Source organism: Pimephales promelas, chromosome 12, assembly GCF_988280905.1.
Source record: "Pimephales promelas chromosome 12, fPimPro1.hap1.1, whole genome shotgun sequence".
NCBI lineage: Eukaryota > Metazoa > Chordata > Actinopteri > Cypriniformes > Leuciscidae > Pimephales > Pimephales promelas.
The window spans coordinates 26,869,766-26,889,434 of record NC_142780.1 but is presented as its reverse complement, the minus strand read 5'-3'; the positions used below and the strand labels follow the sequence as shown (position 1 = coordinate 26,889,434).

The 19,669-nt window shown below is 39.2% G+C and overlaps 1 protein-coding gene across 2 annotated transcripts; it reads left to right on the top strand.

Moving 5' to 3' along the window:
* The first annotated feature begins 578 nt into the window (after positions 1-578).
* On the top strand, positions 579-19,337 carry stk40 (serine/threonine kinase 40). 2 transcript variants are annotated; one of them, XM_039679510.2, is made up of 12 exons: positions 579-805; positions 1,849-1,881; positions 3,487-3,613; positions 3,997-4,082; positions 4,968-5,111; positions 6,257-6,481; positions 6,942-6,994; positions 10,761-10,876; positions 13,274-13,418; positions 15,016-15,135; positions 15,364-15,448; positions 15,938-19,337. In XM_039679510.2, exons 2-12 carry the CDS (start codon positions 1,876-1,878, stop codon positions 16,154-16,156), a joined length of 1,326 nt encoding a protein of 441 aa, XP_039535444.1. In that variant the 5' UTR covers positions 579-805; positions 1,849-1,875; the 3' UTR covers positions 16,157-19,337. The 2 variants fall into 2 exon arrangements, with proteins under 2 accessions (XP_039535444.1, XP_039535445.1); XM_039679511.2 differs by lacking the exon at positions 1,849-1,881.
* The last annotated feature ends 332 nt before the right edge of the window (positions 19,338-19,669 follow it).

Sequence of the window (19,669 nt, the reverse complement as noted above, 5' to 3'; positions counted from 1 at the left end):
TTTATGTATTAATTTAACCTTTAGTCCTGAAATTCATGTGTCATGTTTAGGGCTCTGATGTCTGAGATACGCTAAACAAGTGACAACATTTCCACTTTTATATTAAGCAAAGTCACTAGAATGTTATTTACAAAAATGCAACATTTTATTTATTTATTTTCTTATTTTATTTTGCAAAAGAATTAATGACTCATAACCTTTAAAACCACCTGTCTGCAGTGCATATTTAGATATGATAGGGATCTGAGCATGTTAATATCTAAAATAATTTCTTACATAAACTGTCCGTTTTGTATCTTACTTTGTTCCACTCAAGAATAAATGGATCTAGTACGTTAGTATACTGCTTCATACGTGTCTGAGTGAGTTCAAATTATTATTTTATTACAAAAAAAAACTGGACATTTATCAAAACTTGATTAGAGTTATGCAGTAGTACTCTACTGCTCGTTTACATAGCTAGTGTACGTTTATTCCACGCCAAGCGAAGAATGCCAATCTCAAGAACGCACGTAAGGGGGCGTGAACTCCAAAGAACATTTTCTATTGGCTGCGCCGCTCCGTCATTCACAGCATGTGCGTCATTTCCGTTGTCAGGTGGTGCTGCTATGGAAAGATGCGATCAGTTGTCCTAAGAAGGCTTTTCCCTCAAAACCTCTGTCGGTAATCGTGAAATTTCTCCAGTTCTCGTGAAACAAACCGCTTTGTGGTGGAGTGTAAATGTCGGTGCGTCCCTGCTGAACATTTAGTCGGCCAGAAATGAGTGAGAATTAGTCTACGACAGAGGATTCCCTCGGCGGTTTTGGTAAGTTGTTAAATGGCCCGTCGGTCGGTTGAGGAGATTTTCACAGTCTGTTAAAGGGACACGATGAACTCACTGGCTTTGTGGTTTTTAATTTCGTCTTGAAATGCACGCTTTTGCAACGGTTCAATTGTCGTCCGGTCAAATATGTTGAGATATTGACTATACAAGCAAGAATACAAATAATTAACGTTATGTTAAGTTCCGCTCGCAAATGCTAAGGGGAGTCAAATAGGTTCGTTATTTTAAATAAGTGCACGATCTTTTGTTTTCTTATACACACTCACTAAGTCATTTATACTAATGTTAGTGGTTATTGTTATCAATTTTCGTGTAGCTGGTTGACAGCGTCCGTAAGTGTACGCCGTGTACTTTGTTGTGATCACACTGCAGTGCTATTCTGCTATTCTATTCCCTCTGCTGTTGTTTAACTAGAAATGGACACATTAAGTTAGTCTTTACACACCACAAATCTGACTTCCAAGTATCAAACAAAACGTGTGCTAAATGCGCATCTGATACGGGTTGCATCAAGCTGTCAGCCGGTGCCAGGTTCTAAAGTTTGCATGCAGTGACAGCTAGTATATTTAGATCTTATAAAATATTAAGATGTATTGCTACACCGTGGATCAGAGCGTTTAAATCATGCAGGGATGATATTTCACCTCTCCAATGACTGTGATGTGTGCATAATGCCATTAGATGACCACACTGACACTCCATCCATTCATTTTGAAGAATGTAATGCAGTATGAGTAATCTCTTTCATATAGCATGGTTTCATCATCAGCATGCTGTTGTTAAAGGGACAGTTCACCTAAAAAAAAATAGATTCGGTCATCTTTTACGTGCTGACATGTTGTTTCAAACATGTATGATTTTTTTTTTTTATTTCTTCAGTGGAACACAAAAGGAGATGTTAAGCTGAATATTAGGCACTGACAACCTTGGTCACCATTCATTTTCATTATGTTTTTTTTTTTTTTCATTCAATTAAAGTGAATGTTGACTGAGATTGTCTAGTGTCTCCTTTTTTTGTACCACAGAAGAACGTCATCTGGATTTGAAACAACATGAGGGTGAGTAATTGACATCCTTTCTGAGAATTGTATTTACTAGCTCTGAAATGGATTCAATATTGTGTCTTTTGAATGCATATGTGCATCTTAGTGTCAGTGAGAGAATTTCCATCACATTCATGTTTGGCATGACCTAAATTTATTACAGATGGTTTAATACCAACCCATAGATGAATTCTTTTCCTTTCAGGTTGCAGGTCAGATTTTCAGTCTTGGTGTTTTTTAAGATGTCAGCTCTCCAATAATGCATGTCAAAAGAGTCGATGAGAAAGCAATCACGTCTCTCACCCCCGTCTGTCACATTGTCAACAGTCTGGGTCCAGAAAGACAAAAAGCTGTAAGCGTGTAAAATGATCTGCGATAACAGCCAACTGTACCTCCTCCTACGTCCTCGAGACAAGCTGTGTGCTCTCTTGCAGAATTACATTTGAATGTCTTTTTCATTCAAAATTACAATTCAACCAAGCTTGGAGCGTAAATGTGAATCACAACTGTCTGTTATAACTCTAAATTCAAAATGTGGTTGACTTTTTAGCTCTGCTTTGCATGGATTCGCTATTAGAACACATTGATTAATATTGTATCACTGGGATTTCAAGTCCAGTCTCTGAATTGTCCCTTAATTTAAATAGAGTTGAGATTGATTTTGAAGAGCCCAAGGGGTGCAGAACTGCCCGTGATGCTAAATGCGCTCCCCCACCCCCTGTTTGCATCGTGAATGATGTCTGGAGGCTGCGTGTGTCATGCTACCATTGGTGTCAAACAGCAGGATTTCATATTTCTGACAAATTGCTACCAGTGCAAACCCCAGGGCTTGTGTGAATCACACTATATCCATCCATAGCACCACTTGACATTCTGTAGGACCACAGAAACAGTCATCAGACTATATACAAGAACCCTTTATACAACAAAACAAGCAGGCGTCCTCTGAAATAAATAACTCTTTATCATAAATGTTTGTCCATTTCGTCATGTGATCTCTGAACATTTTTGCTTTCGAAATGTTCCCTGTTACAGACCGGTCAGTATGAAAATCTTGTAATATGCAGATTACGCCACAGAGATTTGCAGATAAACCCATGCAGATTAAGGAACGGAAGGATTACAAATAGTGAAAGGGGGAAAACATGAATCTCAGAGTTCCCCTTTATTTTAGTTCATTTGAGCTCCACCAGTGCTCAACGTTTGAGCAGGTTGTGGTCTTTGTAAATGGGCTTCTATTGTCTATTATGGAAGTCACATAAACAGTTCACACCTGCTGCTGCTCATGCAAATGTATGTGGCTCTGATGGGTTGTCATTCATATAGGGGCAGAGCTGTTAATGGCGTCTCGCTGTTTTGAGGTGTCAGGGAGGGCATGGCTTTTGCTAGATTTCCTTCCCCCACCTGTTATTTGCCCTCTTTATAACTCACACTTTTTTGACAGTGTACTGAAAGACCTCATTGGGTTGGCTATTGGCCCTCAAGGCATGAATGCACTGAATTAGTGTCCTAGGGTTTCATTGTTTTGGTGCGCTTGAGTTTTGTTTTTAGTCAAGAAGCTGGCAGGTTGTTTTTAACTATTGAGTATTGACGCCGACTCGATGTTTTTGGCCCTTTCAGATCTGCAGAATGTCCAAACGCCGTGCTTCGGAACGAGGGGCCGGAGAGTCATCCGGCAGACCTAGCAAGCTCCTTTGTCCTGGGATCTCGGGCAACAATGCTAAGAGAGCCGGTCCCTTTGTTTTAGGTAAGCCACCTAGGGTAATACAAGTGAATCTTCAACACTAGCCCAGCCCTATCTTTTTGTGTTTCTATTCAAGCAAGAGGAGGAGGAGGAGGAGGGATGACTCCATTCGGAAAGGCTGTGTTTGAAAAGAATTGCAGGAATGTTTTGGATTGACTGCTTCACTTCTGAATCCGCAGGTCTTTCCCTGTATGTCGCTATCACACTACAGTCTTGCCTTTGAAATGCACCCGTCACAGTTGGAAATAGCAGTGTGACGTGGTAGCGCAGGGCACTGTAATGAGAGTGTTTATGATTGGCTTCAAGGGGGATTGCTGTGCTCTGCACTGACACTACCTTTTGCATCTTTTCACACTCCTTTTCTCTATCCCTCCCCATCTCAACAGGCCCACGGTTGGGAAACTCTCCTGTGCAGAGTATAGTGCAGTGTTTAGCCAGAAAAGATGGGACGGATGATTTCTACCAGCTAAAAGTGAGTATTAACATTAAGTGGTCAGGTGATCCTTCAGAAATTGTTCTAATATTCTTCTTATTGTCAATGTTGAACAGTTGCTTAATATTTTTGTTGAAATAAACCTTTCTGGACATTAACAGCATTTATTTGCATTTTATTTAAAGCTTTTGCTGCCCCTTTTGATACATTTCTTACCTTTTCTATTGTCTGACCATAAACGTTTGAATGGTAGTGTGTGTGTGTGTGTGTTTAAGTGAAATGTAATTATTTATTCAGTAATTCATTAAGTTCATTCAGTGGAGGATCAATCAGACATCTTTGTGGAGATCTTGATTTATTGGGGATCCCTGTTCACTTTCTTTATTGGAAATTAGATCAGCAAAAATGGCTTTTTTTTTGACATTCTCATTCTGTATCACTTCACAAAAACCCTCCACGTGATTCAAACGTGTCCTGACCAGGGAAGTGAGACCGCTTCTGAACACAAAAGCCCCTGTGTGTCTAAATGTTGGCATGAACCTTTGACCTGCCTCAACAAATCTCTACAATCCTGCCCAATTGATGACCGACTCTGGTTCATAGATGACCATTAAAACCTTTTTGTTTATGAACCAGCCTGTTACTGGAGGGGCTTGACTGAAAGGTGATTGTAACCTTTTGACCCTACTCTTCCATGCCCATGAGTCTAGTGTCTTTCAGATCGTTGTGCAGATTGTTGAAGGACATGTGAGGGACTTATCTTTGTCTTCTCTGAAGATAAAGCCTTTAATGGACCCTCTGTATTGCCTCAAGATAGTTGATAGCTTAGTATTCCATCACATTGAAGATAAGAGACCCCCAGGAAGGTTTAGAACAGGATCTAGTGGTGTGGTGGTGTCTTCTTACCTTTGACCTTTGTTGTAGATTCTGACCCTGGAAGAACGTGGGGACATGGTGGGAGAGACACAGGAAGAAAGGCAAGGCAAAATGCTCCTGCATACAGAATATTCTTTACTGTCACTGCTCTCCAACCAAGAAGGAGTGGTTCACCATCACGGCCTCTTCCAGGTAAGACCAATTAGCTTGTGTAGAAAGTGTCATTATTATTTTTTTTAATAACTTGTCAAGATGCATTATTTTGTGCGGCTGCTGGAATTGTTTGGCATCTTGTACATCAGGAGTGGGAAAAAGTAATTAATTGCGTCATGATTTTGGTTCTGGTTTGAGCCTCACAAATAGTATTTATTAACTATAAATCATTGTGAATTTAGTATCATGCATTTACACAGGACACAATTGAAAATTGATCATCCATTTTTCGGAGATGCTGATTGATCTCAAAATGTACTGTTTTTTTCAGAGCTGAACCACCTCTTCTATTTTATTTATATATTTATGTATTGATCTATTGTTGAATGAGAGTACACAATCTGCTTTGATTCACTAAAGATTTGTCTTTTGAAATTCGAAATGCACCAACTTGTTTTGAAATCTGTCTTGACTCTTTGTATCAAAATTGAATCGATTTGAGACGCCTAAAGATAGTCCCTCCCCTTGTGCACGTCCTCAGTCTCACAGCTTAATTTGTTCCTTCAGTTGTTTTCATTTTCATCACAGTGGTAGCAGTGACTCACCACTTACTTTCTCTTTGAGATGCTTTTTCTCCTCCCTCTCTTGCGTCGGCTTTTAACTATATCATAGGCCTCTCCTTTCTTCCCCGGCTGCAGAACAAGCTGTTCTGTTCTGTCAGGGCCATTCATTGAAGCTTGCAGTATTGATTGGTTTATTATAGCTTGTCTCTAGAGTGGGCCAGTTAATTATGGATCGCCTCTTGTGTTCGGAGGCGCAGTCATTGCTAACACAAACCACACTGCCGATCGATTTGTGGCCCTCGTTTGACCTCGGTCTCAGGTGACCGAAGGAGGGCTTTTATCATTCAAACTGTTGCACATGGCAAGTCATACAGGAGAATCGCTGCTTTCCTTTTTGTACCACCAGTCCATTAGCGTCATCTTGCCCATGAAACGCAGTATTTTCTTTTCCGTGCCATTCAAAAGCTTAATGGTGCGGTTATTTATCCGTTTTCTTTGTTAGACACTGTTAAATGCACTGCTGGGTTGGCCGAGGCAAAGTCTTTTATGCTGTCCCTGCAATTATTGTCTGCGAAAAACTTTTATAACGCATTATCTCTTTCACTTTGTTTTCTGTCTTAGGACCGATCCTATGAGATTGTCGAGGACATGGAGGCCAACAAAGTGCGGAAGATGAAGAGACGAATCTGTCTGGTGCTCGACTGCCTCTGTGCCCACGACTTCAGCGACAAGACGGCCGACCTCATCAACCTGCAGCATTATGTCATCAAAGAGAAGCGATTGAGCGAGCGCGAGGCCATCGTTATCTTCTACGATGTGGTGAGAGTGGTGGAGGCGTTACATAAGGTGGGTTGCCATGGTGATCTGGTTTTAAAGCCAAGACCAAATCAAAACCGGACATTTCTATCTAATTTTATATATATATTTATTTATATATATATATATATATATATATATCAGCCTTTTTGATTAGCAAAAATTATTTTAGTTTCAGTATTAGTTCATAACTTGATTGCAATGCCAGTCACATTGGATTCGCTTTATTTTTATTTATTTTTTAGCTACTATTTATGTTTTGTACTATGGTTACTGATGGATTAAACGTCCTGCAATTTTTTTTCTTGTTGAATTAGTTTGTTTTTTCCGAAGTTTGTCATATTGCAGAAGTAAAATGATTGAAAATGTTTTTTTGTTTGTTGATTTTAATGTTTGCAACACTGCTTTAAACTGCCAAAACTAATATGCAGGCAGCATTTAGACCCTGCTGGGTGTGTATTGTAACTCTTCACTGTTCTTACCATTGTAGAAAAACATCGTGCATAGAGACTTGAAGCTTGGAAACATGGTGCTCAATAAAAGGTAAGACGTCTTTCCTCTTCCTTTTACCTGCTGACGCTGTGCTAGTGGAGTTTTCTGTGCGCTCAGGTCTCTGTTGAGGTTTCATGGAGCACCGTCTGGCCTCATTGACCCCTCTCCTCTTGAGCTCTTAGTGTGAGTGTGATTCATCCCCACAGGCTGAAGAGGGAGGGGAGGGAGCAGCGGGAAACTATCCCAGTTAAAACGAACAGGCGTGGAACGTGCCCCTGGTTCATTCCTTGGAAAAAAGGAGAGGGCGATAGAGCCAGGGAAGAGGGACGGGAGGGGGGACTGGTAAAACCGCACATGCTAGCTTGAAGGCATCTGATGTCGGCTAGCACTGTGAATCAGATAGGTCTAGTGGAATTCCCAATCCCTCATCCATAAAGTCCCTCTCCAAACACCATATGTGCCGTGTGCATGTGTTTCTGCCGTGTGTGGAATGGGAATGCTTCTAAAAACGGCTTTTTTCTCTCTGCCTTTTCAACTGTCCTGAGGAATGAGAGAGTTACTGACTAATTGAAAATCCTCAGTTCTGCCTGTCACATTTGCCAGCATGTGTTGCTCGCCACTGAGTTCTCACATATTGTAGTTTGGTCACATAAGTGCCCAGCTTGTCTAATTACGAAACCCGTCACACCGTATAAGCTCAGTGGCATGTGTAGAGAGAGGAGGAGTGGGTCTAGTTTAGTTTGGCGTTTTGGCTGGTTGAATAGATGGTATGCATTATGCAGCATTTTTTGCGTTAACCCCTTCGAGTCCACAGGAAAACAAAGCCTATTGTTTTATCTAAAAATGCTTCTAACTTACACTATATACCCTTCAAAATTTTGGGGTCAGCTTTTTTTGTTGTTGAAAGAAATAAGCAAGGATGCATTAAATTGTTTAAACTTGAGAGTAAAGACTTTGACATTGTGAAAAAAATAGTATCACTGTTTCTTCAAATACACAGAAGAATGGCTGCTTAAATTGTATTGTTACTGTTTTTACTGTATTTTTAATCAAATAAATGCAGCCTTGGTGTGCTTAAAATATATTTCTTTATAAACATTAAAAAACAAATAAACCCAAGATTAATATTGCTTGGTAAAACTTACCCATATTCAATTCTAAATTTTCCCAGAAAAGATTTGTCAAGTAACATTGAGTAACACGTGAGTTTCAGTGCATTTATTTTTGCCTGGTGTAGCGCTTTTTTTTATTTCTTGCATGTGCCATTGTTGAGGCAAGCATTTTACACACTGGTTCCATGGGAGTCAATTAAAAAGACTGGTATTGCATTGATGAACAACAAAAGAAAACATCCACACGTATGCACACTTGTCACTGGACCCTATGGTGATGAAACCGAGCAGTCTGGTCTGTCTGCTTCAGTTCAGCAAGAGAGCAGAACACTGTGTCCCAGCTGGAGATAATACAGCCCTCTGCCAAAGGATTCATAGCTCAGAGCTGAGTCACACTCATGTAATGCTGGCAGACCCCCACCCTCTCGCTTTTTCACTCTCCAAATACCCTTCTGATCCGACTGTCTGTGTGACCCTGCCCAGCCGGCAGACTGTTGGATTTGGGTGGAATGGAAAGTGCTTGGTATTAGTCATAAGTGGTCCATGACATGATACTTGGGCCTTCGAAAATGACTGCTGAATGTGATTCTGACATGTAATATCTATGGAGCTTTCTGCAAGCTGCAGAATCGACCGGTGATTTTGTCAATAACTGCCATGTTGTGCGGAAGCTTCTCTCACATTTCACAAGCATTGGTGCCATCATTTCATACCTCCTTTCCCTCCTTCACAGCTTACACACTCCGCTCTTCAGGGAGCACCATATGGCTGTCACCGTCAAGGCTCTATAAAAGTGAACAAATTGCCTGATCTGCACATTTGCTTTCACTATTAGCTTTGTTCCTCGTACAGCACAGATTGCCCAAGCGAAGGAACTCCAATACTAAACAATTGCTTCAAAATCCCACATTAACCTCACCCTGCAGAGGCAGTTCTGACCGGATTTCAACATCGAGACTTCCTCTTGCGTTCAAACCATTTAACTTTTCCCATCAACGGGGGCTAATTTTAGCAGCACTGAGACTGGGAGGCTTCTGGTCTCTTCACTTGAGCAGGAAGAGGAGAGTGAGCAATGAGAATGTCCTGAGGAGAAACACTTGCTGACTTTTTTTTTTTTTCGTTCGAGAACCAAAGCTCAAACAGTCATGATGAAGTCAGATAAAAGCTTCCATTTAGAGCAAAACTATTATGAAGATTAAAACTATTAGGATTTTTCATTATATGCTGCATGTAAGTAACGTCATGGAAGACATCCAACCAGTTTGTGACATTTAGGAGCATGTCATTTGAAAATATTGCCACCGTGTGAAATTGCCGTGTAAAAATGACACGGTCCTCTCCATTCAACACAAAACTTTTGAATAAATTATGTATTCAAATGCCTTGAGACGCATAAACTTAAGCAAATTGTCTGAGTGTGTACCATTAAAAGTAAGCTGAAATTGAATAACTGGTACAGATGCTGATATTGTTTTTTTCACATAGTCCATTGTGACTAATCTCAACTCTGTTTTCACTTAATCTAATTTAATCATGACCCTCCTTTTTAAATGAAGATGGTAATGAGCCTTAAACCAGTAAGAAATGATTCTGGGAAAACAAAGCTTCTGGAACGAGCCTGTTTGTAACTGTTAGGCGTAAGTGTGACAGTCACTTTCAGGGTGTGAAAGTGAGAGCGTAACTGAGGAAGCATGGGAAAGAGGATGTAGCTGAGAGATGTAGCTGTTGTGGTGTATTTTTTTTTTTTTTTTTTTTTGATTGAAGGGAGATTACAGCTCTTGACTGTGTGAATTCTCACATTGGAGGTCCCCCAGTTCAGCTCAGTCAGCTGACGCGTTAGTTTTCCTCATTGTAAATGTGATTGTATTTTTTTTACATGGTTCTCTGTGTTGGTGTGCTTGTTTTCATTGCATGCCTGTCATTGAAAAAGTGCTGTTCTTTCCTTTCTGAGGTGCAAAGATTAGTCATCACCAAGCTTGTGAGAAGCCACAGGTGACTCACTTGTTTGTCAAGTGCAGTCGCAGTGTGTTCTGTCATGTTGGGTTCTGCTTTCTGGAAAGGCAGAATGGCTGTCTGCCATAGATTAGATTTAATGACAGAGACAAAAATATCAAAGGCATGTTTGCACAGATAGAAACACGACTCACCTAACAACAGTTAGTTTCATTTTGATATGCATGTATGTGTGTATATATATATATATATATATATATATATATATATATATATATATATCATTTATGCTGTAAAAATTAATCGAATACAGAATTTTAGACTGCCTCTTTGAGGGTGAATCTAACAAAAACAAAAGTTTCTGAATCGGATTACAATACAAAATTCAAGAATTATATTTATTTTATTTAAAGAGAATTTATGCCTTTTCTTTAGACAAGATAGATTGACATGTAATGAAAATAATGTTACGCTGTAAAGGAAGGGATAGTTCACCCAAAAATTTAAATTATCATCATTTACTAACCAAAAAACTGATGGGCCCAATTGACGCCCAATTATTTTGGGTGAACTGTCCCATTTCAGATTTATTTATGTAACATATAATTTATAATTTTTTTTTTTTATATTGTTTTAGTGGTAAATTATGATCTTTATTTCACAAGGTGTCTTTTTAATAAACAGTGCAACTTGATGCGGGAATTCATGGTTGTTTTTTGACGTCATCGGCATGTTGTGTTTGTGTACACCAGGACCCATCGGATCACCATCACAAACTTTTGCCTTGGCAAGCATTTGGTGAGTGAAGAAGATCTGTTAAAGGACCAGCGAGGCAGTCCAGCCTACATCAGCCCAGATGTCCTAAGTGGTGAGAATCCAGCTTGTCTTCTGTGTGTGTTTATGTGTGTGACTCACATGACTCACCCTTCATGTCACCACTGTAATCAAAGCTCATAAACCTAACCACCTACCCGGCCCTAATCAGGACAGCAGTCACAAACCGTCGGCATGGATGAGCAATAGTCACTTTTATTGAAGTCATTATTTGTGTTGTGTGCCGCATGATTGACCTGTTAGCTCATCAACGACTCGATACCAAAACTCTTCCCTTAAGCTTGTTGTCATGGCCTCGGGCAGATCTCAGCAGTGCTACAGATAAAATTAACAGCGGTTGGATCACGCGGTTTATCTTTCCAAACAATCTCTTTCTTTGTGGCACTGAAGTTCACACAAGTGATGTAGTTTCAGTACATGAGACTCACTGTTAATCTTGTCAAACATTTATGTAGTCGAAAGAGGTATATGTATATTTATGTAGTCAAAAGAATAAATATTTGGACCTTATATATTAAAAAAAATAATCAAACAAGGATGTCTATATCTGTTCTAAGTTAAGTCAACAACGTATTAGAACGTTATCTTTAAAATCTGTAACATAAGCCTAACATTAGAAAATGTTAACGTTTGCTATCGGCATTGTACATCATGTCACTTAGCTTCATTAACGTATCTGTAAATAACCGAGATAACAAATGTTAACAAAGTTGTGTTGAATGATTCGAGTAAAAACTGTTGCACCAAACGGTGATGGCAATGATATGCGGTTTATCACGTTTACACTGTGACCTGTACATTTTTGCCTGGAGCTGAAGCTTTTCATCGACCTTCTCAACAATAAAATTATTAATATAACCCTCCAATGCATAGTTAAGGCCCTTTAGGTGTCGGGATTACATATAATCTTTCTGTCTCCAAAAATCACCAATTGCCTCCTGTGAAATGTCTCCTACTGTGACAGCTGCCATAGCGCCTGTCCCCAAATGTTGACCGTTTGTCTGAGTGAGTGGAGGGGGTGTGGTTTAGCCATAGGTCTATTAAAATGAAATGGATTTTTTTGACTCTTGTTTTTGTTTTTTACATTGCAAAGCACATTTACAAAGCATGTAAATCTATTCATATAGTTTCAAAAACCTGTGCATTAAGGCATCACAGGCTTCTGTCTGACACAAGTCTATTCCAAAAGGAAGGTTGCCTCCTGAGATACCCATTTTTTGTTTTGCTTAATTCAGAGGCGGCATCAGTTTAGTGAAGAAATAAAGCGTATTGGCATTAATAATTACAAGTCTGATTCATTCAAAATGATTTTAAATTGACATTTATCCAAAATCAATATGTGTGTGCACTATGTATCTTAATGTGTCATGAACTTTGCGTGCAGAGTGCTATTTGTTTGAAATGGTTAAACCCTGTAGTTTCAAATCTTTTTCATTTAGTTGATGCACTAGCTAAAATATCCGACAACACAACCTTTCCAAAACTGACTTTCATGTGTTTTCTGGGGTTTTCCGAGACCTCTGTGGATGTAGGCTCTGGTTAGATGGTGCATTCCGAGCATGCATGTTAAATAGAGGTGCAGTCAAGCTCTTTGTGGTCTCCATTCACAGTAAAATGACAGAAAGTAACCGGGAGTAAATCAGCCGAAAATGACAGCAGAACAAAGGGAGAGCTGCTTCAGTGAGTCATCACAATGAGTCATGCAGAGAGGAACTACTCTTCCTGCTCTCTCTCCCTATCTCTCTCACTCTCTCTTCCACTCACTGTTTTCCATCGCTCACTCTCTCTCCTCTACCTCTCTTTCGCTTTCTCATGCGTTGGGTCAAAGTAAAGAGAAAAAGAGAGAATGTGTACATTACAGAAAACATACCATGCAAATCATGCTGTTTACCAAACAGAAACCTACCCAATTAACCCCTTGTTTAAAACAAGCTCCCATGACTCATTTGTACTCTTCTGTTGTGTTCTGTTGCCCATTTATGGTGGTAAACAAACCTGTATGGTGAGTGTGAATAGGTTTTGGGGGACTATATAACATATGCTACTAAGAGTGTCATCTTTTAAACACACCATTCATAAGTTTGGGGTCAATTAGATTTTTTTTTTTTTTCACGGGTGCATTAAATTGATTGAAAGTGACAGTAAATACATTTACAATGTTATGATTACAAATGTTTCTATTTAAAATAAATGCATCAAAGAAAACAACTGTTTTCAACATTGGTGCTAAAAAAGATTTCATTTATTATCAAATTAGCATATTGGAATGATTTCAGAAGGGTCATGTAACTGCAGATTGGAGTAAAAAACTTATAACGTACTTATGTACGTACTTGTGTTGGTACTGTGCCAAGAGAAAGTTCGAGTCTGATTGAATAAGCAATCTGTACTAGAGCTGCCTGCTGAAATTGCACTTTGTGTTTCCATGTAGGTCGACCGTACCGCGGTAAACCCAGCGATATGTGGGCACTCGGAGTGGTGCTTTTTACCATGCTCTACGGCCAGTTCCCGTTCTATGACAGTATACCTCAAGAGCTCTTCCGCAAGATCAAAGCAGCAGAGTACTCCATCCCTGAGTGAGTCTCTCCATTATCGCTGTGCTTTGATTTTAATCAAATGAGTTTAAAAATGTTCAAATGTGTTCAAATGTTATGTTAATTAGCAACTATTGTGTTGGCCCTTGTTTAAAAGGATAGTCCACTCGATAATAAAAAAAAAAAAACACTTGTTCACATCGTGTGTCAAGATTTTCGTTAAGTTGACACTAAAATATTCTTCTGTTCCACACAAATTGTCATATGACATTTCCCGTAGTAAGGAATAATTGATTATGGGCTGTTGAATGTTTAGAAAATAATGCACACCCGAGGTGGTACATGAACCCACACATAGTTGAATAAACAAATAAGGATTTTGCAATTTGTAATTATAATGAAATCAATTTCACAAGAAGTGGTGGAGAAGTTCATTTGCCGGTGATTGCATGTTAACGTCTTTGTTTCCATAGCGACAGAGTCTAGAGAACGTGATGTGCCGTAAACGGGCGTAATGCATGGCTTTTTTAAAACCATGTCGAGCTCATGTCCTCTAAAAAGTTATTAATGGGTCTGTCCAGTAAATAATGATGAACGTAAGGCGAACTTGTTTCATTTGCTCACATGGTGTCATGTGAGAAGGATTCCGTGACCGACAAATCTGTGCTTTTAAAAGTATAGGCCTATTGGTTTTTTTGTTTTTAAATTTGGAGAATCTCTTAATATAATATTCCATAGATTGTCAGAGTTTGGTAGACAGGTGACTAGTATATTTGTAGATATTATTAGACAGATTAATTAATCGATTATAATTAATTTATCATTTTGAATATTAATCATATGCATAATATTTGATGATCCTATCTGTCAAACACAATTTATGACATTTAAAAAAAGTTTGAAAAAGTACTAAATTATTTAAATAAAAATGTGACCGATAATTACATAATAATGTATTCATAGTTTAATTAGTTATGTAATTTAAGTAAATTTTAAATAGAAAAAATCATCCCATCCTGGTAGAATTGTTAAAAACACGATTGCTGGTTCAGAATGTCTGATTAAGGCTCACCAACATATATTAAACATATATTGAGTTATTTAGAAATTAAAAAAAATAAAATAAAAATGTAATATAATAATGTATTGTTGCAAGTCGGTGAAGGTGGCAACCGTACTTGCCATGCCTCCGTTGCTAATTGCAAAATGCAATTTTACTGCTAAGAACGGAGGCTTGAGCCATTGATAACAGACTAATGCAGATATTAGAGAGAGAAAGAGAGAGATTAAGTGTGTGTGAATTACCTGAGTCTGTGCGTTTCTCAACAGCCTTCTGTCAGCAGCATATCTAATAGTGAAACTGTATGTGTATCTGCTTCAAGAACTGAGCCATTATTACCTCGCTAGTGAGAAATGTCATGTAGCTTTTAAGTTGCTAAACATTTGTACTGATAAAATCGTCAGAGCGGCACTGACAACAATTTTCTGGAACTACTTTTGCCATGCCTTTCCCTGAAAATAATTGCACAACTTAGAACTTTTATTTTTATTTATTTATTTATGGTGAGCTATTTCTTTCAATGAAGTCTGTGAAATGTTAATGTAAATGCTTATGCGTCTTTGTCTTTTGTTTGTGCAGGGATGGGCGGGTATCAGAAAGTACGGTGTGTTTGATCCGGAAGCTTCTGGTGCTTGACCCCCAGCAGAGGCTCACTGCCACCGAGGTGCTTGAGTCTCTGAGCGCCATCATCGCATCCTGGTGCGTCTCATCTGATATTAAATCAGCTTTATAGTTCCATTTTTAGCCAAAAGTTCTTGTCAGAGTTTACACAACTTGGGAGTTAATGTAATAGGGTGATGTCAGCGACGTTGTCTCACCACAAATTTTGCAATCCATTGCAGTTTTCAAGGATGCATTTAAAGCTCCCTTGGCTATACAGATAAAAATTCCTATTTGTCATTGAAAGATTTTTTTTTTTTTAAACAGGCAATCGGTGTCCTCGCTGAGTGGCCCTCTTCAAGTGGTGCCAGACATAGATGATCAGCTTAACCACCCCGAACATCCTCAGGAGGTCAGTACTACTCGTAGGAATTACAATTATATGAAAGTTTAAGGGTGAAGGACCTTTTTTCTGAAACACAAGGGGCACAGGTTAACTTAAATTATATAGAACCACTCCTTAAACCCTGTTGCATTTAAATGAATGGGACAATTTATGTATGAACTGATTTTTTTTAATATTGTACGTGTTTGTTTTACTTGTGTCTTTTAAATAAGGGCCAAAATTGTGTAGTGCCTCTCGTAGCTCTGAACGAAATTGTAAAAATATATGTTCAAACCGGGTTAACTGATAGTCCCATCTTAAACTCACACCATTGGTTAGTTTGCTTTACTTGAGAATCCTGCCAACCTGACAATGTTTTGAAAGTGCCAGTGTTTTAACCAACCAACTAGCAGCTTATTAAGCTGGAATTGAGAATATTGGGAATTTACTCTTTAACTAGCATCACTATGATGTGGTTCTCACTGGCTCTGAGACAGTCTTTTATTATATCCTCAGGCGAAAGTGACAGAGGAGTCGTCTCAGTACGAATTTGAGAACTACATGAGGCAACAGCTCTTGTTGGCTGAAGAGAAGAACACTATACACGAGACCAAGAACTTCCTCAGCAAGCGGCATTTCGGTAACGGGCCTCCAGTGAGGCGCCTCGGCCATGATGCACAGCCCATCAGTCCTCTGGATGCTGCAATACTGGCCCAGCGCTTCCTCCGGAAGTAGCACCGCCTTTCTGTTCATGGGTGGTGGTCAGCGGGAGTGGATTGAGTCTCCGAACTAGGCGCACACTTGTATGTACGTTGTGTGTGAGAATGTTTGTGAGTACACATTATGAGTCAAACAAACAAGGGCCAAGGAACAGCTCAGTGCTCTGTTGCTCTATTCATCCACACAGGACACCGACTCTGCCTATGGGCGGCACAAAGGTCTAATGAGACTCTGACCAACTCCACCATGCCAATCCTTGCCCAAATCTGACACACACACACTGACACACACACACACACACACACACACACTTTCAGCAATACCCCAACAGAATCATGTAGCAGATGACACACAACCACCCTTCCCCACCCACCTCTCCCCCAGCACTTTCTACAGAAATGCCTCGGATCACATGATCAACCCTTTGGTTCTGTTCCCCTCAACCAGTTTGTCTGTTCCGCTCCCATCTGCATCTATGATTGCAAATCTACCTCTTACCATTTTTTCTATCTCTCTATTTCCTCCTTTCTTGGTCAGTTTTTAACAATGCTCTCCGTTCTTATGAAAGCAGGACTTCTTATGTTGAGGGGAAGACAAGCACAGGCTCAAGAGCATTAGCATTGTGGTTGTGTAACTATTCTGTGTCAAAACCAGTGATTGTTTTTTCCTCAATCTAAATAAGCTTACCCCCCTCCTCTCCCACAATGACAGTAGCATTTTAAGTAAGATTATTCTCTTTTTTTTGCCATTTGAAGATGTTAAGTATAAGTTAGAAAGCTAATAACCTCATATTACTGAAATCATAGCAGCGCATGTTTCTCATTCCTCTATTTGAATGGGTTTCTGTTGGCAGCTAGCATCTGTGTCAGGATGCATACAACCAAAAGCTTAACTTGGCATCTAAACCGGCGTTACTGGTACGTTACTCTCCCCGTTTGCTTTCGTCAGAAGGCAGCATGAATCCCACCATTTCCTGTGCATTCCTCCAACATTTTAAACATGTTCTACGCCACTACAACGGGCTCTCGAAAAGCTGAGCCGGGTGGGACAGCCATGGATATTGGTGTGTATATCACATGGGGACTCTTTGTGGGGCTGTGCTTGGAAAAAGATGAGGTATGGGACAGCTGGTGATGAGATGAAACGGTCAGGAAGTAGGGCGGCTGAGCCGGCAGTCATGCGGAAGTCTAAGCCAAGATAAGCCCTGTAAGCACAGCCCTTAAGCCCTCCTTTCCTTTTGTTTCCCTTCGTCTATAGCACTCGCCCTCTGATAGCATGCCAAGCCATCAAAGTGCATCTTCTGCCATGTCCTCTATCTCCGGTGCTTTCGTTCCCCACACAGACTTCAGCCGCAGCTCAGGGATCGAGGATTGGCCGCTAGGGAACGTTTTTGGCCACCGTGATACAAAGAAACCAATTGCATTGGGGACTGTTTCTTTTCACTTTCTTTTCCCTCACCTACCCCTCATTTCCATGTATGGTTATTCAATATTTCAAGCTCATCAGGAAGGGAATGCCATCAAACTCACTCCTCTTAATCTGTTTCTTTTGTGAGAGTTTTGCAAGGAAACAGATTCTTAATCTCCTTTGACTTTTCCAATCCCATTTAAGCTACCCCATTTGTATAAAGCATACAGTAACTGTGGGATATCTTGCCTTAGATTAACAGATTCTCAACCATGAGCAGTGAATATGTACTTTTGATGCTAGAATATACCTTAGTATACTAGGCGGTTGGCTTGCATGGACCTGTGGCTTAGTTTGCAATGCCTTTATGTCTGGCTCCACTCATGTCATTAGATGAAAAGGTCATTCAGTACTGTAGGTCTCTGAGCTCATGACTAGCAGCTTGACTTGTCCTTTTTAATCTCCACTTTGACTTCCTCTCTCAGAGACGTAAAGCCTGGTCGTACTTTCTTACCTTTCTGTTTTCCTTTTAATTTATTTGCTGTATTAATTAATCTGCCATAGTAAATGTAGAGATCATATATCACACGAAAGCATTGCTGTGATCTCTCACGTTTTCCCCCCTTCTATCTTCAGTGAAGGTTTTGTTTTATTGACTCTCTTTCCTTCTTTTTTTAAAAATTCTTGAATAATTATTTCAACAATCCTGTCGGTATATTAAGCTACACTAATTAGGAGACTGACTTTGCATAGCTCTATTTTAAGTCAATGTGCACATTAGCATGACATGTAGAATCGATGTAGGGTTTCTCTTGCGAGGTAAGGATGATACCGCACTCTGGCCAGTGTGAAAGACATCGTAATGGCGAATGGGCATCAGTAGTGCAAAACCCAGTACAGGGTATTATTATTTTGAAGAAACACACCAATGTACCACACAAGCCACCTTTGAAAGCATTAGTTTTTCCCAGCTCAATGTGAATTTATTTGGTTATAAAGCAGTATTGTAGTGGATAATATGTGTGACTTGATGGAGAGGAGCTATTTGTGACCAAATCAAAGTCTTTTCCATCGATACAAAAAGGAGTGCCTCAAGGCTATATACTAGGTCCGCGTAGAGTTCTCACAAAAGCCATTATATCATAGCAAATTTGTACGGTTGCAATATGACTGCTGTTGATGTGGTTGTGTACTCAAAACCTAGATGAAAGAAATAAGTACATTTTTGTTTAATGTGCCCCCCCCCCCACATCCCCCACCTTGCATAGACAGTTTTGTGATGTCCAAATTCTGTCTGCAGCATGAGAAGCGTAATTTGTTGAGCTCTGTATACAGTTTAAAAGCAATTAGTGCATGATTCTAATTAGCAAGACGTGCCATAAGATGCAGCAGATATTGGAGTGAATGTGGGTGTTTTACAAATGAATACTCAAACACAAAGACAGTGCAAGGGAAGATACTGAACATTAAGTTTGACTTTGAATTCCTTTTCGTTTTTTGGCCACTTCGTGCAGATGTTTCATAAATTGGGAGATTTCTCTTTAGAATGGTTACTTTTTTGCATCTTTTACTAAAACTGGAAAATCTAATCTGATGTTAAACAAAACATGATGAAACTTGCCTGACCGTTTGATGTTGTAAGCTGCTTGGTTAGAATGGTGTCAAAGAAAAAAGAAAAAACTGGGTAATTGTACAGAGATGAAAAACAAATTTGTATAAAAGACATATTTTTGTACTTCATCAAATCTCTACATGCATGTCAGCAATAAAATTTGATATGGAAAATATTTGTCTCTCTGTAGTTGAAGTGTATGTTATTTTAGTTGTGCATTTTAGACCAGTATTTAAAATAAAATAAAAAAACTGTATTTAAAATAATCTCTAAAGTAATAACAGTATTAGACTTTTTTTAAATAATCACTTTTTATTCATTTTTATTTTATTACCTTTTTTTTGCATTTTAGATGCAGTTCTGTCCTCTTGTGGTAGACGTATGAAATGACATCCACGATTGTCTTCTCAGACTGTCTTTTCTGAATTCAATTTATTTGATTGGGTGAAGTGATATTGAGAAGTGTTTGTTGACTAACCCTTAAGATATAATTTTTTATTACTTATTAC